This window comes from Triturus cristatus, chromosome 3_2 (assembly GCF_964204655.1).
Source record: "Triturus cristatus chromosome 3_2, aTriCri1.1, whole genome shotgun sequence".
Taxonomy (NCBI): domain Eukaryota; kingdom Metazoa; phylum Chordata; class Amphibia; order Caudata; family Salamandridae; genus Triturus; species Triturus cristatus.
Genome location: NC_140584.1, coordinates 880263178 through 880289107, shown reverse-complemented (window position 1 = coordinate 880289107; position 25930 = coordinate 880263178). Strand labels below are relative to the sequence as shown.

Below are 25930 nucleotides of genomic sequence, written 5' to 3'. Positions count from 1 at the left end.
ACTGGGGTGGCGAAGTGAGCTAAAGAATGATGGTGGATTCAACCCAGATCTGTGACTGGGGGTGAGTGTCTGAAAAGTTTCAGCGCTCCATCCACCATCTCCTTGTGTTTGCGGAGAAACAAAGACTCTTATCTCTTCACAGGTACTCAAGAGAGCCATGCTTTTGACTTTGTTCAGTCCCTGTATATAAGGGATATAAGTGTGCTGTAAGAATGACAGATGTGTTGGTCTGTCGCAGTATTTACACGAATAATTTAAAAATCATTATTTTGTTTTATTTCTTTTATAGCGCTTAAACACTGCTCTTCCCAATGCATGGTGTCAGAGCGCTTTACATCACACGTATACATTATCCATTGATATTAAAACATATGTGTGTAAATCAATGTACAGGATGTGTTATATAAGACAGTGAGGGTTACAAGGTAGATTAGTCACATGTCCTTCATAGCTCACTGTGCTATATTAGAAGGATTACATATTAACTGCAAGTAATAAAAGGATCTCTGTATTAAATGCAGTAACCCACTAAAATGTTTATATAAAATAGACATCTGTCATTGACTTGTTACATATTTTGCTTTGCAGGAGACATATTAACCATCCATGCTACTTTGATTCAAAACTGGGACTAGACAAAACACAGATCTCTCCCGCAAAAACTTTATCCTATCTTACCATCATTATTATTATTTCCTGAGATTTAGTTGGCACACAAATGTCTCTACAGTAGGTGCCTTAACCCCATAAGATATTTTTTTAAACATAATTTGCAACCATTTAAGCAGAACAGATTTACTGCCACATTTCTCCTTGTTGCCAATTTCTTTGTATCTTAAAAAATAAAATATAAATTGAGGCCCAGATTTTGCGTCGGTTCTGTCAATATGTTGGCACAACCCCAACGCAAAATCTCATTTGTTAAATATTGTAATGTGCTCAAGTGTACTCATGATAGACCTGCTAAACATATGTGAGGTCTTAAGATCTGATGTCACTTCCTGTGAGGTCATGGTTTGTGATGCCACTTCCTGTGATGCCACGTGCGATGTCACGCACTGTGATGTCATGTGCCATGATGTCACTTGCATACTGCCTAACTTGGTTAGTCCCCACACTGCTTCTTTTAGGACTTGTGCCCTGTACCTACGCACATGCATAGCAGTGTTTTTAAGTTGTTTATTGTCCTGGCACAGAAGAATGAGCTACGTGTAAAATAAGTGTTGTTTTGACACATAGGAAGAAATGGGCCACTTGGTTGGGTGTGGGCACCAGCAAGTGGTTGCAGCTAGAAAAAGGGTCATGGGCTGTTTCAGGGCTGGTCATGAGTAGCCCATTCAGTAGTACACTAACTTGTAGCCCACATGGAACAGACAGAATTTCCGAATAGACAGTCTGGTCCTGATTCAGCAAGGTCTTAATTCATCGTGATCTAAATAAGGCCCTATGGACTTAATTCAGAATATGCTATTGATGGAGTCCAGGAAGGAGCAGGCAGATACTGGTGCAGCGGTGCCATCTAGTGGCAGTAGAATAGATTGGCACTCCCTGATGTCCCACGCAAGGAGGGGAGATGAGTAGTATTACAGTAGTGAAAATGAAAGACAAATCAGTTATGACCTTAACTTGATTGTGCGTGCCACTGCAGGATGGTAGGTTGCGGATTGTGGATAAATTGGACTGGCTTTCTCTGCCTAGTGATACAGCATAGCGATCCTACAGCGTACTGGTAAAGCTAGGCATCAACTGAAATTTAACTTTGCCTTCCTTGTTTAAGTACTGTCTAAAGTTCTCAATTTGAGCCAGTGATTGCAGGTGCATCAGTGCTCATTTTTTGGGACCAGCACTTATTTTTCCTCAACAAACTGATTCAAAGCAAAAGAGGGAAAACACAAAAGGAAAGACATAAACACAGTCACAAAGGGAAGAAAGCAGGTCCTGAAGAAACCTGCAAAAGGGAGATAAAGGGGCAGGGAGTGTCTGGTACTCGATTAAAGCAGCAAGTGGGGGAATCTAGGCGATGCAGCCTCAGTACTGGTTTTCAGTAGTGCCGACTTCGGAAATCTGAGACAAAACTTCTGGTACCAGCACTCACTCTTTAACAAATTAAGCACGAATACCTACTAATAATTAGTTTGCTACGGAATGAGTCATTGACTTTAACCCTGCATGCATGAGAGTGTGTATATGTATATATATATATATATATGTCCAAAATCTCTTTAACCAAAGAGAAAGTAGGGTCGCACTCCGCACAGAATTGAAGATGTTTTTATTTTAGCCCAATTAAAGTGTGCAATAAATCCATGAACAAAGCGACGCGTTTCGGTCTTGCCACAAGACCTTGCTCACGACACTGTGGCCTGGTTCGCGTGTACAATTAATAACAGTTTTTTGAAAAAAACAAACCATTTCCTGTCATGTGACTTTCATATGCATTGTGGGACTTGTAGTTCCCATTGTCTATTTAACATAAACTTTCAACATTTATCAACATGTTATAATCATCTATGAAATTAAAATGAAATTTTCAATCTGCATCAATTAAATGCGATCATATTCCGCAAACCCATGGTGCCACGGTCAATATTTACAGTGAATAAAAAATTATTATAAATTCATATTTAAAGTGCCCAATAACTTGTACTTATAGAGTGATGAAGGCATGAATTTTTTGCCTGATTGTTGTACCAACGTTACTCATCAATAATACCCCTCCAGTGGGGTGTGACATTCAAGTATTGAAATCATACCTCTGTCTATTGAACTATTAACATATGGGCACCTCAATTATTTAACCGGGTTAGCAAACAGGTAAACTAGGATATAGTAAGAATTAATCACTTTAGTAAACAATGCATGTTACATTGCATATTACAAGAATTGTAAGCTATGGAAAGAACCCCCCACACAAGTTTCCAAAGCATTCCACATTTTTCTTAGCATCAAAAATCAATTTCATACAGTTCAGAGGTGGCTGTATAATTCCTCACTTTGGTTCAACCCATAAGGAGTCAGTGTCCTGAGCTTAATAATGAAACGAGATTCCTTTTGTCGTAATGTTTTTTCTCTGTTTCCACCTCTGATGGTTAGTGGTATAGTTTCAATTCCGTAAAATTTTAGGAGTTTCCAATTGTTCGTGTGTGATTGGTTCATGTGTTTTGCCACTGCGTTGGATACGTCCTTGTTTGTTACTGCTCGTGTGTGTTCCAAAATTCGTTTTTTTAGTTCACAAGTGGTGCTACCTACGTACTTCATTTTACATGGGCACTCGATGATGTAAATTGTAAATTCACTTTTACATGATATTAGCTGTTTTATTTGCCATTTGGAACCGTTCGCTAGGCATACTTCTTTGGTGGGTCTAGCGATTTCACACACTTTACATTTTTGACATTTTATGAAACCTGTTGTTTTTAGCCAATGAGTATCCTTTTTAGATTGATAATGACTGTTAACCAATCGATCTTTGAGGTTACGAGCTCTACGATATGTGATCATAGGGTGATTGCCCACAAGTTCTTTCACTGTTTCATCCATTTGCAAGATTTTCCAATTTTTCCTTAGTATGCTACTGATTTGTTGGGCATCATTCGTGAAATCTGAAATCATTCTAATGGGTTCCTTGCCCAGTGTGGTCTCTTGCTTGGGTTTCAAACAGTCTGCACGTGGTTTCCCATCTGCTCGTTTCCAACATCTTTTGATCAATGTTTTGTCATACTTTCTCAGTTCAAATCTCTTTGCTGTCACACGACTCTGATTTTTCCATTCTTCGTATTCAGTGCATATTCTACGCAATCTCAAGAATTCCCCGTAGGGTATACTGGCAATCAGTGATGGTTGATGGAAGCTGGTTGCATCTAGCGTCGCATTTGTTGCTGTAGTTTTGCGGTGTACAGTAGTTTGAATTTGGCCATTTTTTATGTAGATGTCAGTATCTAAAAAAGTTACTCTCTCCTTGTTGATTTCAAAGGTAAATTTCAGTTTGGCCGTACTTGAATTCAGGATTTGAAAATATTCCGCAAATTCTGCTTTGCTTCCATCCCAAATGATCAGTAAATCGTCTATAAAACGATTCCACATGACGATTTTGTTGACATGTTTATCATTTTGTGGGTGCCAGGCTACTTCTTTCTCCCACCAGCCCATTACAAGGCAGGCATAGCTCGGGCTGAAGGAAAAACCCATCGCCGTACCCATGTTCTGGCGATAGATTTCCTCCCCAAAGACAAAAATGTTTTGCGTCAAGCATAGTGAAATCATTTCCAATAACATGATGTTATGATCATTGTAATGAATGTTTCTCTCTTTCAAAAAGAATTCACATGCTTTTAAGCCCATTTCATTTTCAATGTTCGTGTAAAGGGCTGTGACATCCATAGTAATAAGATGGTAGCTGTCTTGCCAGTGGGTGTTTTGTAGATTGATTAGAAGATTTGTTGTATCCTTGATGTAAGAGTTTAGATTGCAGACAAATGGAGCTAAGAAAAAATCAATATAATTGGCTACAGGCTCCAACAAGGTTCCCTTTGTTGATAGAATTGGCCTCCCAGGTGGTTTTTTGGAGTCCTTGTGTAGTTTTGGAAGGAAATAAATAGTTGCTATTATGGGGAATTGAACAGTTAGATATTTAACTTCGGCTCCATCCAGTAGTTTTTTCCGGGCCCAAGATCAAATCTTTTGATCCAAATTTCTTTTGATTTCAGCTGTTGGATTACGCTTGAGTTTCTCATAATATTCAGTGTCTTTTAATTGGCGATGTGCTTCCATAGCATAAGCATTGCGATCCCAGATCACTATGTTGCCGCCTTTGTCAGCGATTTTTATTTCAATTTGGTTGTCTTGTGCTAAACATTTAAGCGCTTCCCTTTCGGATTTTGATAGATTATCTCTATATTTTGAGGTCTTCATTTTGTGAAAATCCTGTACAACTGCTTCCTGAAACAGGTCTACTTTGTTTCCAGGAGCCAATTGGGGATAGTATTTGGATTTAGGTTTCTTCTTACTTAAACCTGCTCCTAACTGGGTACAAGCTTCCTGTAATGAGATGGTCTCATCGTCATTTTCCACATTGAGGTTCAATAAGGTCACGTAGCTTTCGGAGTCTTTTGCTGCTAGAGTAGACACTGTTCTTTCCATTTCTGTCTCTTTAGTATTCCATGTGTTAAGATTTTCATGAAAGATTTTTGCCAATTTGATTTTTCTGATGTATTTATAAAAATCGATCCTTAATTGTGAGATGTCAGTTGATTGTGTGGGGCAAAAATTTATGCCACGTTTTAGAAGGGAGATCTCTGCATCCGTCATTTGTCTTTGAGATAGATTCACTACTTGCAATTCATCTACAGGGATTGTTATGTTTAATAATTCTTTCTCTGTCTCATGCTCCTTGTTTGGGCCCCTATCTTTTCTGTTGTTTCGCTTGCTTCTCTTGCTTCTTCTCTTTGGTTTCTGGGTTTCCAAATTCGGCCTCTTCCTCTGCCTCTGTAACTTTGCTGGGTTGTACGATTTTGCTCCCATTGCCTCTGCTGAAGTACGAGGCGCATATCCCCTAAAAAAGACAATTTTGACGGATCCACTGGTGTTTCTAATTCCACATCACTCGCCTCAGTTGATGTTAATGAGGACAAACTACTTGTAGCGCCCATTCCATCTGAAGATCTATTTAGTTGTTTGAAAAAATCAAATTTTCTGGCAAAAGTAAACATGTGTCCATCTGAATAATCATTTTTGTCGCGGATAAATTTAGTCTGTTTCCGTTTCCTGATCGTTTCTTCATGTCTTTCAATTTGGCTTTCCAGTTCCACTTTGAACTGTACCAACTCGGGCGTGAGCTTCAAAGTTTGTAATTCCTTTTCCATATCACATAATTGTTCCTTGATTTTTATCAAACTGATTTCAAGGTGTTTGATCAGAATGTTCATTAAACCAAGTGATGCATTTAGAATAAATTCGCCCCATTCATTTAATAATTCATTTGTTGAGTCTTGATTGCTGGGCATTAATAGAATCCTTAAGCCTCGTGGCACCCTTCGAACTTCCATGTATTTTTTTAAAGAAATTAGTTCCCAAGACTTATTGATTTCCTTCCTGCTAAGTTTTTCCCAAGCTCGTAGCTTGCTTTTATTGTCCGTTTTTCCCTTTGTTTTGGTTTGAGTTTCAGTTGATGTATCAATGTCAGCTTCAAACATTGTATCCATTAGTTCATTCCTCTTTGCTTCCCGTTTTTCCATAATTACTGGATTTATTTGCTTTTAATTCGTCTTTGTAGTGAGCCACTGGGCTATTTGACTGTTGCCAATCAGTGTGCTGTTTTTTCAATTCCTCTACCACCAATGAGTACCATCCACGGCTGCGTTGCCGTTTCCTGATGTTGTTGGTGTGCGAAAGAGTATACTGGTAAGAAATGTATCCTTGCTTTGTCCGCTCGTTTCAATTGAAACCCGCAGTGCGGTGCTTTTTACAGGATGTCTCTCCCAGAACTCTTGGGTAGCCAGCCTTTACGTCTGCATGCAATAAGAAGTCAAAAAAAAAAAAAAAAAAAAAATATATATATATATATATATATATATATATATATATATATATATATATATATATATATATATATATATATATATATATATATATATATATTACCTACTGGCGGTCGCCAGTAGGTAGTTATAGTTAGGACCACGTTTCCATAGGAAAACCGCAACATTCTATTTTGAATAACTTTGGCGCCGGTCGACGAATCCTTGCGAATTTTTCAAAATAGGTGGGGCGCTACGCTCCGCTCCTACCCTGAAAGTCTCGGGGGGATTCGTCAAGCGGGGGCTGAGATAAAAGGGGGGTCCCAAAACGCGTTTTTCCCATGCATTTTTCCATAGGACCTTTAGACACAGCTACAGCCCGAACGGCTGAACAGAATTACTTTAAATTTGGCAGAGAGGTAGTCCTCAGGTCAAGGAAGTGCCTTTTGTAGGTTTGGTGTAAATCTGTTCAGTAGATTCTGAGAAAATAGCATTTAAATCAATATATATATCTGTGGCAGCTTACGGTGCGCTTACGGTGCGCTTACCGTACGCGTACGGTGGCGTGCGCGAGCGCGATTTTGATTGGCTCTTAGATCTTAGTAAACATTCGAATCGGTCGAAACCAGGAAGCGGCGGCCGCCATTTTCTCTCTCGCTCTCATATTTGGGCAGCAAAAATGAAGCCCAAAAATGTCTAAAGAGGCAGTTTCTTCAGATCCTAACCACCCAGCATTGATATAGGGGTCCCCAAACAACCCCCAAGGCCCATTTCGAAAATCGGCGATTACGCTTACCGTACGCGTACGGTAAAAATTATTAAAAAAAAAAATTAACCACACTCTCCCCACCCCGTGTACAAATGGTCCCCGAAGGGCACCATTAGTGCATGGCTTAAAACAGTTATGAAATTAATAAGAATACATTTCACAAAGATGCGCATAATATGTCCCCCATGTGCGCACGGTGCGCGAAGCGCATCGTGCGTACATGGCCCATCCCGCATAACGTGGGCACGCGGTGCGCGCAGCGCACCGCGTGACCACCGTGCGTGCACGGCACTAACTGCGTAAAGTGGGCGCGCGGTGCGCGAAGCGCACCGCGTGCTCACTGTGCGCGCACGGTGCGCGAAGCGCACGGTGCGCGCACGCAACGAACTGCGTTAACTGGGCGCGCACGCCACGAATGGCGTAAAGTAACTTAGCATTTAAAAAAACGTACAAATTCACTGAAAAAACCATAGGTTTCACACACGTTATAGTTAGGAATTAGCATTTAAAAAACCTTGCAAATTCACTGAAAAAACCATAGGTTTCACACATGTTATAGTTAGCTATACATTTCACTCGTAAAAAACCAATGAAATTCCCCCGTTATAGTTAGTGCAGGCAACTTTAACTCACGCGACCGCAATCTTCTGCTGATGACATATGTGTCTTTATGAAAAAAAAATATTTGTAATATATGTATAGCTACAATTTAATGGAAGAAGACATGGGCAAATAAGTGTCTAAATACAGTATTAGCATCAGCAGAGGATTGCGGTCGCGTGAGTTATAGTTGCCTGCACTAACTATAACGGGGGAATTTCATTGGTTTTTTACGAGTGAAATGTACAGCTAACTATAACATGTGTGAAACCTATGGTTTTTTCAGTGAATTTGCAAGGTTTTTTAAATGCTAATTCCTAACTATAACGTGTGTGAAACCTATGGTTTTTTCAGTGAATATATATATATATATATATATATATATATCTACACATACACCAAAATGAAGCAGGGAACTCTGGGTAGTTTCTAAGTTTAGGTAGAGAGCAGACCCTATATAGAGCAGCCTGTAGAAATGGCAAAAGACTGTCCCTTTCTAGCTCGACATGAATGGCACGGTGCTAATGCCATGCCTAAAAACTTTGATATGAAAGGAGACATCTGAGATGAGCAAATCTAGAGTGTCACTGGTGTTGTAGGGTGCTCTATACAGGAGCTGCTTTCCATCTAAACTTGAGAACTACTCAGAGTTCTCAGCTTTTTTTATGCATAATTTATTAATTTATGCTGCACTCCAAGCCTGAAAGGGTATTGTTTTGACTTATACTGGGTGCTCCCTTGTGTCTGGACAATGCTAAACCTCACTGAAGAGCTATAAGGATAGCGAAACTCATGTCAGGGGTTGTTTTTATTCAGTCCAGGTTGGCTTGGGTGGTATTTTACCAATCCAAAGCTGTAATACTGTGCCTGGAGTGGAAAAAGGCTTTTGTCATTTTAGAGCCTGGCGTGGATGGCATTGTGCTAATCCTATGCTTGAAGACTTTGATAGAAAAGCAGGCATTTGATGTGAGCACATCTAGAGTGTCACTGGTGTAGTAGGGTGCTCTATACATGAGTGGCTTCCCATCTAAACTTGGAAACTGCCTAGAGATCCCGGCTTTTTTTTGGTATAATTTACGCAGCACTGTATGATACAGTGGATATGGCTATTTGAAGAAAAAACACACACAATAAGGCGGCCCAAAAAAAAGCTGTTTTTGAAACTAAGACAGCCTAGTCCCTCTAGAATATTGAGTTATGAACTGCCAATAAGAGTGCATGTTGATATTTGAAGTTTTTGTCTTTTTGAGCGCAATCATTGAGAAAGGTATTATAGCCGAAACGCGTCTGAGTGCACCGATTAAAATGAATGGTTAATGTACCGCCTGAGTGCCTATTTTATTGCACAGGAGTTTGATTTAACATGGGAGTTCACCCTCATGATTGATGACACCCATCTTTGAGTTCGGCAAAGTCTGGTGGATTTGGAGTAGTTAGATAATTAAGGCACTGCCTGAAGTGCCGTAAAAGTGTGCGAAGAGCAGTGGATCTAAAGTGGCACCCAACCATTTCACTGTGTCGAGGATTAATCAAGTCCAGAGAAAAGTATGGTCATTGGACCTATCCCCACGGAAGAGTGCCAATTCATCGTTGTGGCACACGCTATTTGCAGTATAACAAGGGGTGTATCCAAACATTGGGACTATCCTTGGGTGAATGTGACATGATATTTTGCTAATTTGAGGATCAATGGCTGATGGAACTGAGCAATAAGAATCGGCATAGGTGGACTGTGTGAATATCTCTTTTGAGTTTGTGTGTTACATACCATGTCCATGCCCTTGGAAGTACAACCATACAAGGTTGAATTGTGTTTTAACATGGAGATATCGCTATGATACAGTGGATATGGCTATTTGAAGAAAACAAATACATACAATATGGCGGCAGAAAAAAACTGTGTTTGAAACTAAGACAGCCAAGTACCTCTAGGACGTTGGTATATGAACTGCCAAAAAGAGTACATGTTGACTTTTGAAATTTCTGTAATTTTTAGCGCAATTATTGGGAAAGGCATTATAGCCAAAAGGCATCTGAGCGCTTTGACTCAAAATGAGTGCTTAATATACCCCATGAGTGCCTACTATATGTATATATATATGCAAAAAAAAGGAGAGAACTGTGGGTAGTTCCCAAACGTAGGTAGAGAGCAGACCGGATTTGGAGCTGCCTTTCGAAATACTTTGTCCTTTTCTAGCTAAGCATGGATTGTGCTGTGCTACTACTATGTTGAAAAACTTTGATAGAAAAGTAGACATTTGAGATGAGCAAATCTAGAGTGTCGCTAATGTTGTAGGGTGCTCTATTTGGGAGCGCTCTCCACATAAACTTGGGAACTACCCAGAGTTCCCTGCTCCTTCTTTTGCACAATTTATGCAGCACTCCAAGCCTGAAAGCATATTGTTTTGACTTATATTGGGTGCTCCCTTGTGTCTGGAAAAAGCACACCTCTCCGAAGAGCCATATTGATGGCAAAACACGTCAGGGGTTGTTTTTATTCATTCCAGGTTGGCTTGGGTGGTATTTTACCAATCCAAAGCTGCGATACTGTGCCTGGAGTAGTAAAAAGCTTTTGCCATTTTACAGCTTGGCATGGATGGGGTAGTGCTAATCCTATGCTTTGAGACTTTGCTGTAGAAATGGCAAAAGACTTTGTCATTTTCTATCTCGGCGTGGATGGATCCCGGGCTCACTGTTCCACTGGATTTAAGCTAGCTGATGAGGGTTAATGACCCGAAACTGGTCCCAGAATGCTAGTTTCTGGACCTGGTGTGACAGTTTGTGCTGGACTGTTCTCGTGAGGAGCAGGGTCAAGACGGATTTGCATGGCTGAGTCTAAACTGGGGAGGCATGGCGAGCAAAAGAACAATGGATTTAACTCAGATCACTTGACTGGGGGTGAATGTTTGATTTGTTCCGCATTCCGTTTATTTGTGTGTCTTTTGCTTTCTCGTCCTAAGTGTGTAGGGTATGCCCAGATGTGGGTTCCAGGTTCGGTGTACCACTTGATTCAATCTAGCCTTGCAGATGAGTGGTGATATCCCAAAACCGGTCCCAGGATGCTTGTTGCTGGTTCAGGGAGGACCTTTGCTTCCAGTTTGGGCTGGAATATTCCCATGAGGAGCAGGGTCAGGACTGATTTGCATATGGCTGAGTCTAAACTGGGGTGGCATGGTGAGCAAAAGATTGATGGATTTAACCCAAATCTCTTGACTGGTGTGAATGTTTGATTTGTTCCGCATTCCGTCCATCATTTATGTGCCTTTTGATTTTCTTCATGCCTGCTGCGCTCTCTTGTTTTTTCACTTTGGGCGCCAAACTGATAAGTGTTTGTGTTTTTTGTTTACTTGGGGAGCCATGTTTATAAAAAAATGGTGTGCGGCCGCTTCATTTGCCGCACCCCCACGGGGCTTGTTTTGCCTATCATGACACAGTGAGAGTGCCAGCAGCATTAGCAAGTGCTGTGACGAGCTAGAGTGTCTCAGTGAGTTGAATGATTGCTGTAAACAATGATGGTGATCCGAATGTCACAAGTTTATACACTAAAAGGGAGATTATCGTCCCAGGTTGGTAAAGAAATTACTACAAACTGCAAAAAGATACTATCTATCAATCAATCGTTCGACATACAGCTGGTCGTTCACAATTCAGCTTGCGTCCAGAATGGGGAGCAACAACCAATAACAGTCATGATTATTAAGGGATATCAGCTATTCAGTAGTGCTCGCCCCCACTTATAAGCACACTCGCAGTCTTGTCCTCTATAAATATTTTCCACAGTCCTTGTCCCATGTATAGTTTTAGCCAGTTTTTACTTTTTCCAACGCTCCACTATTAAGCCACTCCGTTTCCGTACTGTTTTGTTAGCATCTCAGCTTTTCCTGTGCAGTCCAGATAGGAAGAAGAGGAACTTAGCCGAGTTCGAGGGGCAGGGGCAGAGCTGCAATAGTAGAGGAGGAGCTGCCCCGGTCTCTGCAAAGCTCGGGCTGCCCCTGCAGCCTGCTGTCCTTAGTCTTTCTTCACTCTTTCTGGCTCGGCTCGCTGATCGCCTGCTCCTTGTTCAGCTGTTTTCTCCTCCTCTTCTTTACCTGCCCTCTTAACAAGCATTTACAATGCAATAGGTCTCGCAATGACATTGTTTTGAGCTATTGGCATTGTAAATGTTATTGGGTTTTTTTTCCCCTTCGTGAAGCATTAATCAAATAGTGGAATGCAAAATGGCAATAGCTCACTTTGTTATAATTGTGAAATCTACTGCATTGCATTTGTACCAGTGTGAGTTTTGTACTGTAAATGGTACTGGCTTTTATTAATGTTGGTCCTTAATGAAGTGCTTCCTGTTGCAAATGGCCACTGTATGCTCTGCAAACAGTGATACCCATTGAAACAGAGTATGTGTCAGGACCTCAAGGACACACCTACTGTTCCCATTTCGGACACACAGCAACCACACACTCTCCCAACCACACATACAGGCCGGCCTCTCATTGCCATGAAATGTTTGAGTGCCAAAATTTAACACTGGTTGCTGGTGAACGCTATACAAAGGCCAGATAACTTAACTTATGAAGAAGTCACCAGCACACGACACGGTGGGAGGGAGGTTCCCCCCCATACTGGCGTATGGTCCCACAATCATGCGAACTGCTTTTGCACACTTGCAGTACCCTCTTCGAATCTTATACAGCAGGCAAGCCCCAGCTTCTACCCACTGGCACGCGGCTGTTTAAGAATGTACCCTCCTAACCCCACATTGTGCCTCATGGGTGGAAGTCTCTCTGCTTCGTACATTGATGAAATGGAAAATTATGTGCTCTGGTGCATCTGCCCAACAGCCAGCACTAGCTTAGGCCTCTCCATTCAAAGGGCACGTCACACGAAGACGCCCCACCCCTTTCCTACCTGCAACATGTGAACACTAGGAGGGCTGAGTGGAAGGATATAAATGTGTGTTACTGCAAAGCGCGCCTTTTTTGGGCCTCTTCCGTTTCACTAAATGCTTCAGTTTAAAACCTTTAAAATGTATAGGTCAAAACTGCTCTTTCCCCAAAATTATATCGAAGGAATGCTTGGTTACGTGAGTGTAACATGTGGAATTGCAAAAAGTGCGCCATGTCTGATCCACTGATTGCTAAAACAAAGGTCTTTACTGTGCTACTTTACCAGCATTACCAGAAAGTCGAACTGGTTTCCGATGTGCAAACAAACCCAGCCCTTTTCTCCGAAGTAAGTTTGCCCTCTTTCCTCCACTCTCATGCCCCCCAAAACATAAGACACCACATGTGTTACAGAACTTCTGACAGGGCGGTGTGAACAAATTATTTTTAAAAGTCAGCCTTCCTCTGGTTTAAATAGCTGCATTCCTGCTTTAAACACCATCGCTCGGTTTCAGTGCAATGAATTTGGTCGCCCCACGCACCTCCCACCCGACCATTCATGCTGGAGCAGTAGCAGTAGCAGCAACAGTCGTCAAAGGGCTCGAGCATGCCAGCTGTTCAAAGCACTGCTCATGGTCACAGGCAACTTACATGTCGACATTTTCCACTCCTGCCTGCACAGTTTATATGTTTGGCAGGCCTGCTGAACCTGCCGGTGCTATCTCGCCGCTCCCGCCCTCTCTGCTGCGCTCTTATGCGCAGTCAGTGAGTTGGAGCGAGTTTCTGGGGGCAGATGTTGTGTGTAGGAGCGCCGGGTGGCCACTAAGGCTGCTTTGAGGGCCACCTTGGGTTCAGCTGTGAGGGTGGGGCCACGGGGGCGTTAGAGCTATATGAGTCAGTTGATAATAGCTCGAACCCTCCACGGGAGACGCTCTCCAGTGGTAATGGCACATTGTGTTCATACTCGCTGAGACAAAGAGCCTTCTCACTGTTACTCGCCACACCCTTGGTGTGTGGAGCTGGCGGCACAGAGGAGATGGTCTGGGTGATTCCTCGCACACACTCAGTTACCCATGCCACTGTTTGGGAACAGTCAAGGACCGGGCGTGATTTGGAGGAAGAAAGACGATGGTGCTTTTTGACTAGGACTACCGACTTCCATTATGCAAGAGGTGTGGGTTTGTTTTTTAGAGGCAGGTTTGAAAAGCAATATATATATATTTCACGCATGATAAACATCACCTAAACAGGGAACGAGCGTTTTTCTGGCAGGTATTCAATGCATATCTGTCCGTATAGACAATAAGTGACTTCAGAGGGATTGGCAACAAAGTGCTACAAGCATACATGCCAATAGACCCAATTCAGGATGTTTACTTATTAGAAAAGCACACAACTGAAAATCTATTAGCAGAGCACAGATCGGTCTAAAAGGTCGAATATCCATAGAAAAGCACAATATATCAAGTTAAGCCTAGCTGTTTGAAAAAGTCACAATTTAGACGTGGCACGCTTGGGCAAACAGAGCTCGCTGTGAAAGCTCTACACTTTCCCGCATTGTACCAGAACTTTGTGCTGATGAGACAATCGTTTTTAAACATTCATGTCCCTTTCGCCCTCACAACAATATCGTTGCAGAACTTAGGGGCGAGTCACTTGTCATGTATCACGTTATGCTGTATTAAATAAATGGAAACCCAGTGCTACAAGCGCGGGGTCCTGTCAGCGGGAGCAGCTCGGCAGAGCGAGTTTAGCTGCAGGTACTGACCGGAAGACCAGGTGCTGCAGGACACGGAGAGCTCCCACGCCTCGCCCGGTTTAAACAAGGAATGGCAAAACAAGCCAGCAGCATCCTCTCATGGGTCAGATTCAAATATTGCACTAGGACGGCACAGGCCGGGATCATGCGCTTGAGGCGGACCTCGAAACCATGCTCAGCTCCTGCTTCTGTCTGTCACCAGGGACCTGCACGCAGAGGGGGGTTGTGTTGCCGCCAGCCCTCGCCCTGTCCGAGAGCCGCACATGCTCCAGGAAGGAACTGGCAGCTGAAGTGGGCAAGGAGCAGGAAACGTAAGCTAATTAAAGACAGATGGCCCCCATAAAGATAAGAAATTGCTTTGCGACAGCCGCAAAGCACACGAGCCAGTCTGGATTGGCCAGACGAAAGGGAGCAAGGGCAGTGGCGAAAAAGCATCCTTTTCAATGGGAAGCCAGCATTTAGCATAAACGCTGACGTGATCCAATGAAAAGGATGGGCGGGGCTTCAAGTCCCCTTCTGAAATCTCCTCTCTCACTATAGGTCTCGCCGAGCGAGCAGTGCATGCGCTGCAACACTAGGCGAGGCCTAAAAAGCCTCTCTAGCCAGCAGGCTCTGATTGCAATCTTCTGCCTGTCAGTCAACTGCCAAACCATAAAAATAGAAAGAAAGGGCTACAGCCGAGAAATCGGCTGTTAGTACATTTAGTGCTGCAGCCGTTTTAAATCTACACCTTCCGACTAAAGGAGTGTTCTTAGAACTGAGAACAAAACTAGGGGTGGGTGGAATTTGCGTAGTCGTGCTACGCAGAGCTCCGTGAAATGGTTAAAAAATCTCTGCGAGCACGCAGAGTTCCGCGAACACGCGGAATTGCTTGTTCCGCCCGTCCGTGCTGCTTTTTTCCTGTTCGCGAATGCTGTTTGAGTGCTCGGGGGAAAATACCTCGCAAACATGCATTTTGAAAGTGCAAACATGCGAAAAATTCTGTGAAGCCGAGGATCGCGGAATTTTGGGCAATTCCGCATTCTCCCCGGAACGTGAAATTACCCAAATACGGCAAATTCCACGAGCGGAATGGAATTTACCGCCCAGGCCTAAACAAAATACAATTTGAAGGGATTTATCAAGCATGTGATTCAATTGTTACATGCGGACTAGCAGATTGATTATATACTTAGCTTAGACTTTTTTTATTTGAACTATTTAAATTAGCATTTTAGTTTAATTAGGCAAACTTATTAAGTATGTGTTTACTCATTGTATTATGAACAAATTGTGAGAAATTTGGATATTCCTGTCGAGACAAACTGTACAAAATGTCTTTAAAAATGGCCGCCACATTGAGCTAGAGGCTGACAGGGAGAGCACAAGAGGGAGAGCACAAGAGAGAGAGAGACTGGGGAGTGGGGTATCTGCCAAGAACTCAACATACAATTTCCTAAACTGTTAGGCTGTCAAGAGCAACAATCTCGTGGCTGCAGGCAAAGGTAAGCAATCTACCAAAAGCCTTGTTTTTTACCCCTTATTCGTGCATACTTCAAACAACAAATATAAATAGAAAGCAGTTTTTAATGTGTTTTAGAGCAGCTTGATGACTAACAATTACAATGAACAAAGACAGAAAAAGTTGTGTTACAAAGGAATATATATGATTGAGTTTTCTTTAGGTTGAGTGCTGCATAACAGTTTAGTGGATAACTGCTCATACGCAGAGTGAATAATGTAGCATTGCTTGAGTGTGGACATCTGTTTCGAAAAAGAAAGTGATTTTTCTGGTGACTTTTATGGAAGACAAAGGCTCTTCCACACAGGTCTCGGTTTCTGGCTCCCTCACAAAAGAGTGCGCTTGTTCGGGCCGCGTATTGACACTGCGAGTTACCCCGTTTCCCTTCATTTATTTTATTCAGCTCCACAAGAAGGGAACCTTGAAGACCGTGTGCAAGTGGCACGTGGGCAAAGGACAGAGCAATGAGTGATGGGGAGGAGAGGAGGCAAAGCCACACAGAAGTAGGAACGTTAATGTTGCAGAATAGTAGTCCTTTAAATAGCTTGACATATCCCACAGTAAAGAGCTTTTGTAACTTTTGTTAACCATGGATCGTGCAAGACGGTTTTCTATGCCCCTGGCATAATATCACTCCAACCAAATATTTTTTGGTGTCTTTCATGTATCTTAAGTGACTAGTGTTAATATGTTAATATATGACTCAACTCACTGCAATTCCTTTCTTCCCTCTTTAATTTTTTTATTTTTTGATTCAATTATCAAGTGTGTGCAATGATTACAGAAAAGGAGCAAAACACCAGTCGTAACATAAGAGTGTTTAGCATAACACACCAATTTCATAAATATACCATTACATTTCAGCATCAAATATAATAGCTAACAAATTAATAAAGTAGTGAGAGGAAAAAGAAGAGTAATAGCCCAGGCTAACCCAAAGTAGAGTCAGAGAGTTCATAGACTATTCCCAGTTGATGTTGGACCAGATTTTTTTCCCCACTTTTCTATTAGCCTGAGAAACTCCAGCCTTGGCCACTGCTAGTTCACATTCGCATATTTGTTGAGAAATCACCCACCAGTCAATCACCTTCAGTGGTAAAGGACTTACCTAAGACCTGGCGATAGATAGACGAGTTACGATTATTATAGAAACTAATGACCTAGTACTGGAGTCAAAACCCAGTTTATATCCAAATATAATTTCTTTTGTAGACCACTGAAAATCTGACCCCAAACTAGTAGTTATAAGCTGGATCAAGTTATTCCAAAAATTCTGAAGTGTCGAGCATCCAACAAACATATGTACTATATCGGCCGCATAACAGCGACATTTCGGACAGTATGCCTAATCGGGTCTCGAGCCAGAGACCATTTTGAGAGCCGACCAGGGGTACAGAAGATCATGCAACCTGTTTTAAATTGTTGCAATTTTAGACTCACAGAGTAGCAGACTGATCTTTGACTTCAAAAGCCTCCTGCATCTCTGCTGTTGAAATCACAGAGATACGCACCCTGCTCCATTTGGAAGCTAATAACAAACTGTCATCCTTATTTTGCAAAGAAAACTTCTGGTACAGCAAGTTTTATCATTGGCTTTCTAGAAATAAAATATCTGAGTTTGAGATCAGTAAATTCCTTACAACCATGCATGAAATAATCCTGCACCTGAGGATATTTAAAGAAGAACCGTTGTGGGATCTTATATGCTGCTTGTAGCAAAGCAAATGCCTGAAAGCCTTGAAGATCATACAATTGTCCTAAATTGCTGACCCCCATTCTTTTCCATGCCTTCCTCCTAGTATTGTGAAATATTTCAGGGAAGACTAGGCTACCCCAGGGTGGTGTATAGGTAGGCAGTGCAGCTAAAGAATATTTAGAACAATTTCCTGCAATATATGAATTATATTCCTGATAATCTTAAATCGGACCCTCTTGAAATGGTTAGTGTCTGTCAACTTTGTGTAGAAAAAAACCTAGTTTCAGAGCCCAGAGCCAGTTGGTACCCCCAGACAGACATATCGGGTTCCCTCCCAATCAGCAAATTTCGAATGAGACCAGTAAAATCTGCCCCGAATTATAACTTAAAATCAGGATCGTTAAACCCCCCTTGTTTATATGAGAATTAAAAAAAACAAATAGCCTGCCTAGCCCTCCTGCATCCCCGAATACAACTGCTAATCACACTCTCTAAACGCTTTAAAAAGAAATTGGAGACACAAAGTGGTACAGATCGAAATATCAATCAATCAATGCATTTGTAAAGCGCGCTACATACCCGTGAGGGTCTCAAGGCGCTGGGGGGCAGGGGGGGCCACTAGTGATCGAAGAGCCAGGTCTTGAGGAGTCTCCTGAAGGCCAGCAGGTCCTGAGTCTGTCGTAGGCTGGTGGGAAGAGCTTTCCAGGTCTTGGCGGCGAGGTAGGAAAAGGATCTGCCGCCAGCGGTGGTTTTCCGGATACGAGGGACTGTGGCGAGGGCGAGGTTGGCTGAGCGGAGGCTTCAGGTGGGGGTGTGGAAGCTGAGTCGGATGTTGAGGTATGTAGGTCTGGTGTTGTGTAGGGCTTTGTGTGCGTGGATGAGGAGTTTGAAGGTGATCCTCTTGTTGACGGGGAGCCAGTGCAGGCCTCTCAGGTGGGGTGTGATGTGGGTGTGTCGGGGGACGTCGAGGATCAGTCGTGCCGAGGCGTTCTGGATTCGTTGTAGTCGTCTCAAGAGCTTGGATGTTGTTCCTGAGTAGAGGGCGTTCCCGTAGTCGAGTCTGCTAGTGATGAGGGCCTGGGTGAAGGTTTTCCTCGTGTTGGGAGAGATCCATTTGAAGATCCTGCGGAGCATGCGGAGGGTGTTGAAGCAGGACGCGGAGACGGCGTTGACTTGCCTGGTCATGGAGAGGGTGGAGTCGAGGATGACCCCCAGGTTGCGTGCGTAGTCTGTGGGTTCCGGGGCTGTGCCTAGCGATGTGGGCCACCAAGAGTCGTCCCAGGCAGAAGGGGTTGGTCCGAGAATGAGGACCTCCATCTTGTCTGAGTTCAGCTTCAGTCTGCTGTCCTTCATCCAGTCGGCAATGGCCTTCATTCCTCTGTGGAGGTTGGCTTTGGCGGTGTGGGGGTCTTCGGTGAGGGATATGATCAGCTGGGTGTCGTCGGCGTAGGAGAAATAGATACAGTAATTTTGGCAAGATATTCATTTTGATAATATTTCACCCGCCCACAATACTGAGAGGGGGCTTATGCCATACCCGCAACTTGGCAGATACTTTCCACAATATGGGCTCATAATTAGGCATAATAATATCCATATAAGTATCCAGCTTGTTTCCTAAATATGTAGCCGTGGCAGTTACTCCTGAAACTGGGGTATACAATTGATTATTACGAATCATGTGTGCTTTTGATAAGTGCAGCTTGTACCCAGAGAGGGCTCCAAATTGATCCCACCTCTTCTGATATATGAACAAGAGCAGTTAGTAGAAAAAACGCGATGTCGTCCACGTAGGTGGTAATTTTAAGCTCAGTACCATTTAGTATTACTGGCTGAATACCTTCTTTTAGTAAAAGATGCTTCAAATATGGCTCTATATAAAAAAGCAAAGAGGAGAAAGCGGACACCCTTGACATTCACCCCTATATATTTTTAATAAAGGAGAAGGGTTTCCCCTAATAAGACCTTTGCCAAAGGATTCTTATATAGGATCTGGAACAATTTAATGAACCTACTCCACAGACCAATATTCTGAGGAAATATGAATTTTGTGATCAGTTATGTCCCCTATCGTAGACCCCAACGGCTCCATGTGCATGCTATAAGTACATGTATGTTCCCTCCAGTTCCAGCTTTGAAGACGCAAATACATGTGCGTCCACCGTCAACATGTCCTCTTTCAGATCCGCCATGAATGGGTCAGATATTCCATTCCTAAGTATGAAAGGCCACCGACTTTATGTGGTTCACTTTCCACATTTTACAGATTCAGGCGAGTAGGCCCTGAATTCTGCCATCAAGCCTTTTCCTGCCTTCTGCCTCTGAAAGCTCCAGTCTGAGCCTGTATCTGTATTCATGAACTTTGTCCTACTCCCTGCGCGGCTAACGGTGCCTGATCCAGCCTGTTGCCTGCCAAAAACTGTATTTCACCTTCAAGATTATCTGCTCTGCTCCTCATCCGATGCATTCCTGTCTAGTAGTTTAGGTAAACATTCTTCCAGCTACCGTGCTAAGGGCCAGGCCTCGCTGTCCTCATGCAAGTAATTCATAGCCCCTGTTACCAAGGAATATTCCTGCCCCCTCGCATCTCATGTAGACGCTTAGACGCTTGTACACGCACTAACAGTCAGTATAGAATAGATTCTATCCTAGAGACCTTTCCTCTTGGATAACACAGTTCTTTAAACATAGGATATTAGATATGATTTGGGATTAGGTTGACATGACCCCCAGACTTCTGTCTCCACATGTAGAGCTAAATGTCAAGTCCCCTTCACCCTCTAGTTGCACGTCAATCACACGTCATGCGGCTGCGCGTGCATCTCTGCCAAATATTTCTGCTGACATTGCAGGATTCTCTTATGGATCCACCCACTTGTGACATCATCTATAATGACGTTTTATAAGTTACGCCTATATGTCCGCCTTTTTTAGTTACGTATGCCTATTTTATCTGTATTATCAGCTGTTACGCCTCTTGCATCTGTCTTAACGTAATGCTTTCAATATAAATACCATTACCTGTCAATAATGTATGCCCTTCCTTCCTGAACTTTCGTGGTGATGGAATTTGAAGCCTGCAATTCGAATTGTAATTCCTTTGTCAAGGAATAAAGCCTTTAGAACCTCTAATACCACGGATTCTGCCTCTTATATTTACTGAGTTATTCTTACTAGATTTTACCGCATAAAAAATAGTACCGGTAATGAAATATTTACCACATAAATTGGCGCCCGAACAGGGACACTTTCTCATCTCACGCGCCGGCGGTGCGTTGCAGGCCCGGTCTCCTGCCACAGCTGAACGGACAAAAACGCGTACCTGCAGGATTTCCTGTATCTCCCTCCGGCCAAGCGGGGGCGACTGAGGCTGCGATCAACACCCAGACGAGGCGGTGAGAAGTGCGAAGTATCCCGACCAGAGCCTAGCTGAGAGAGCAAGATCCGAGGTATACAGAGGCCCACCAGGTTCCGAAGTTCCGAGTCCAGTCGAGTCGAGTCCAGTCCGGTTTCAGTTCCGTTCCGAGGCCTTCCGTTCCGAGCTACCCGGTGAGTACCATTGCCGGGGAGGCATTTAACGTGCACATAGTCTGTGCCGGTCAAGACGGGTTTGGGTACACAAAACCGGTCTGCACTGTTTCAGCAGTGTATCTGTACTGTTTAGCAGTATATCTAGTATGTCTTGCATATAAATAAGTATTATCTAGTGTCAGTATTATGTCAATAACTAGTTTTCTATTAGTTATCATCGTTCGTTAAACTGTTAAGTGTTAAATGTTTTAATATGTTCTACATATTGTGGTGTGAATGACTGTTCATTATTGTGTTTATTGTATTAAGTATTAAGTGTGTTCAAAATTAGGTAACCAGATCTAATAATGCCGCTCTTTTCGAAATTAAGACAGATCAGAACTAGAAAAGGTGTACTCGAAGAAGCTGTTCCCATCCCACCTAGGGACACTCCAGGGTACTTTATGTATCATAAGCATGGCCTAGATGCCGTATTATTTCTTGATTTATGGGTGGACTACACCAAGGATTTGCCAGAAAATCAGAGATGGCCCGCAGCGGGGACCTGGGATGCAGATTGCATCATGAGAGTAGAAGAAGAATTATGGAAAAAGAAAGCCAGACAGTCACAGAAAGATGCCATTGAATTATGGCGTAAAGAATCATATAGACGTACAGAAAAAGCGCTCAGACAGGAAGAGAAAGGTAGAGAGAATTCAAATAAAGCCCGAGAAAATCTATTAATTGAGGAAGGTACCCGAGTAAAATCAGAACAAGTAGATAGACAAAGAAACACTCTTATGAATGGTATGTATCCTCTTCTGGCCGAAGGGTTACCTAAGGCTACCCCGGAAATACCAAAAGACTTGACTCCTCCATTGCTCCCGATAAAAGCACATCCCAAAACACATCCCAAAACAGCAAAGGACGTTTTCCTTTCCTCCTATTTAGATGACGTAGCTCCCGAGTATGCTAATACCATACCACACACACCGCTTGCCGATGGTGTTCAACACCAAGAGCATCCGTCTGTATCCCCGCAACAACAAACTCCTACACAAGTTCCCACAGGTCCGTCCGTTTCTACTGTTTTTCCCACATCTACGATTTCTATCTTACGTCCAACGAATCCTTTCTTGCCCAGCACTTCAGATGGTGCTACAGGAGGTACGACAGACATGTTTGCCACACCGCCGCGAAATAAACAGACCCTTAGAGATTTAGCACTCCAGCGTACACCCCAACTAGCGACATCCGACATGTTTAAAGAACAGCTTGTGGATTGTAGATACGATCCAGTACCAGGTAAACAGGACAGATTACTCATATCATCACTACGTATACGACGAGCTACATTGTATTTAATGACGATACCAGGGATGGTTGAACACCTAGACAATATATATCGCTTTGTCCAAACAGGGCGAGGTCCAGAAAGTATTAACGAAGCTATGGAATACCAGAAAGTGGATGTCCAAAGACAACTACTACGTTTTTTCATAAATTGCGTAATTAGGAACCAAGACAGGCCTGGGGCAGATCATGATATCAAGCAGAAACTTGTCAAATGGGGTCAGAACATATCAGACGAGAAACATGATAAACAGGCATGTATAATCGCCATGTATCGAAAGATCCGCAAGGAAGTAGAACGAATACATAAAGAAAGACGAGAAGCAGACAGAATTGAATCAGAGGAAGAGGAGGAGCAAGAATCAGAACAATTAGAAACGATAGCTTACGTAGGTAGAGGAAGACTCCATAATAATGCTAGAGGCTTTAATGATCCGATACGTCCGATACGTCCAGAATGTAACAGACATTTTCAAACCCCTATGTTGAATACAAGGTCCCCCGAACACCTATTCCAAGCCGCTGATAAATTACTCCGAGATCGAAGGGGGTACCATATGCTCGATTCCATGGACGAACAAGAATTAGCCAGGTCAGCAGTGCAATGGGCTGACAGTCCCAGTAAATACAGTGATGATGCACTAGCACACACGTTTCTAAATCTTGCCCCATACGAACAGCGTTTAGCTAGTATATACATGATTCAACACCTCCTTATATTATATAAAAGCCAACACTCCGATCCAGGACCCTTACCTGACATATTGACAGAACTACTCACGAATACATGGAGAGGGTCAGGTACTGATTTAATTAAAGAAATTCTAGAATTTCGAAACCAGTATATAACTTTCGTGTGCCCAGAACACGTTCCGGTTCCCATTATGGGAAGAAAAATGTATCACATAGATAGACAGAACCCGTTACGCGAAGTACACCCAATCAGAGGTGAAGGTAATAACTTTACACGCGTGTTTGTGTACACGCCTATAACTAAAATTGAATTATTAGAAATGAAGAAAGTAGTACCCAGCCATGACAAGGATCCAGCAGGTTTCCACCGTGAGATAAAAGACATGTTACTCATAGGAGAGTATACCTACCCCGACATTATGAAAATATTGAAGGTGTTAATGCCTGCCGGTGTTTACGAGAAACTCAAAGAAAAGGAATGGGAGGTGGGAGACCAAAAGATAGATTGGACAGCATTAGAAAACGAAGAAAAGGCCCGAGCTGCAGGAGCAGGGCTTGGGGAAAAGACTACAGCACTACCAGGATTACTAGTGCAGGTACTGCCACGTTTATTAACTACGAAAAAGGAGGACTGGGGTGCAATTTCAGCCTGTAAACAAAAGCAAGATGAAGACACTAGTGATTTCTATTCCCGATTTGAAAAATGTTTTGGTATTAACAGTGGCATAAAAGCAAGTAGCGAGTCATATCCACATCTGTTTGTGACAAAATTAGTTGAAAATTCTCTGCCGCAAGTTAAGAATAGAGTATTGAAATTCGAGAGTACCTGGCAAGGTAATACCCCGTCACAGATGTTACAGATGTTACAATATCACCACAATAGAATTAGAGAAGAACAAGAACACGAACAGAGACGTATGAAAGACACAAAAATGAAAATGCTTGTTGCTCAGTCAGTCCCAGCTGATGGTCATCAAAAGGGTGATTCCGCAGGTCCAATGAAAGGGACATGCAACTATTGTAAACAACAAGGTCATTATATACACGATTGTCCAGTCCTGAAACATAATATTGCCACAGGTAGAACCCAGGAAAGACCACGTCCACCTAGACAGGATCAGAATCAACAACAAATTCCTCAGCATGTACAACCTAGGTCAGCTCCGCAACAATTAGCTCCGCAACAGGCAGCTCCACAACAGACCGTAGCACCACCACAAGCGCAGCCTATTGCTGCCACACAAGCAACAACGCAACAGATGTATCAGTATGCACAAGCAGACTATCCCGATTATCAGCGATACACATGAAATAGCCTAGAGAGGGAAGTTGGCTTACCCCTTATTGAGGTTCCTGTAGATCAAGAGGGACCTTATGTACATAGTGAACTATTAGGGGAAGACAGAAAGTTTTTACTTGATACAGGGGCAAGCAGAACAACTATACGACGCAGTGAAGTTCCAGGGGCACCCCTCTCAGGCTCACAAAATATTTCCCTTGGATTCTCCGGAAAACCTATTATTAATGACGTAACACAACCTCTTCCACTCACGGTTGGTCCATTGACACGTACTACAGATTTATTGCTTACTAAATCCTGTCCAGAAAACTTGTTAGGTATAAAAACATTGAAAGCTCTAGGAGCTATAATATGTTGTTCTCCGGAAGGAGTACGACTATTTCTACGTGACTTTAAAGGTCACTACGTGTCCAGAGACATGGATCACCGGCTGCAGAATTTACCTACACATTTATGGGCACAAGGCCCCACTGATGTTGGTTGCATGAACATTACACCATATCGAGTCACACTGAAAACAGGAGTAGTACTACCACGAATGCGACAATACAAGTTACCACCAGATGCTGTTGTGGCTTTGCTGCAAATCATTGACGAGCTCATTGCACAAGGAGTGGTTGTAGAAACCGACTCCAATGTATGCAATTCCCCAATAATTCCGATTCTTAAAAGAACGGATCCAAAAGCACCACCAGTATATCGATTGGTTATTGATCTGCGCGAACTAAATAAATGTATTGTACCACAATACCCTGTGGTCCCAGATATCTCTTCATTACTAACAGCTATTGACTCAGAAGCAACGTTCTTCAATGTAATTGATCTCAAGAATGCTTTCTTTAGCGTCCCAATAGATCCGGAAAGTCAATATCTGTTCGGATTCAGTTTAAATGGACGAAGTTTTAAATTCACACGCGCACCTCAAGGATTTACAGAAAGCCCCAGCATCTATAGCCAAGCACTGAAACGAGAACTTGACAGTATCCACATGCCAGTTAACACTGCCTTGCTTCAATATGTCGATGATCTGCTGATCACCGCCCGAAGCGAACCTGAATGTGAAACAGCGTCACTGACGGTTTTACAATTTCTGGCCGACAAGGGGCACAAGGTGTCCCCTTCTAAGCTGCAATTCTGTGTCCAGCGAGTTGTTTACCTTGGGCACTCGCTGTCCAAGGAGGGAAGACAGCTTACACCCGACCGCATCCAGTTAATCGCTAACATGTCACCACCCAAGACACAAAAGGAGGTACGGGCTTTTATAGGTCTCACTTCATACTGTAGGCAGTGGATCCCTCAATATGCATTTCTAGCTAAACCACTCATCCAGTTGACAACACAGGAGGCAGCGACATCG

At 42.9% G+C, this 25930-nt stretch overlaps 2 protein-coding genes across 3 annotated transcripts in view; one reads left to right on the top strand and one right to left on the bottom strand.

Moving 5' to 3' along the window:
* LOC146858375 (uncharacterized) overlaps positions 1-210 on the top strand; it is a 30079-nt gene extending 29869 nt beyond the window's left edge. The window contains exon 4 of the mRNA XM_085646757.1: positions 143-210. Coding sequence (XP_085502883.1) covers positions 143-210 — 68 coding nt within the window. The remainder of the gene's footprint in view (positions 1-142) is intronic.
* Positions 1-25930, bottom strand: part of SPECC1 (sperm antigen with calponin homology and coiled-coil domains 1) — a 1265733-nt gene that overhangs the window by 792819 nt on the left and 446984 nt on the right. The window lies entirely within an intron of this gene.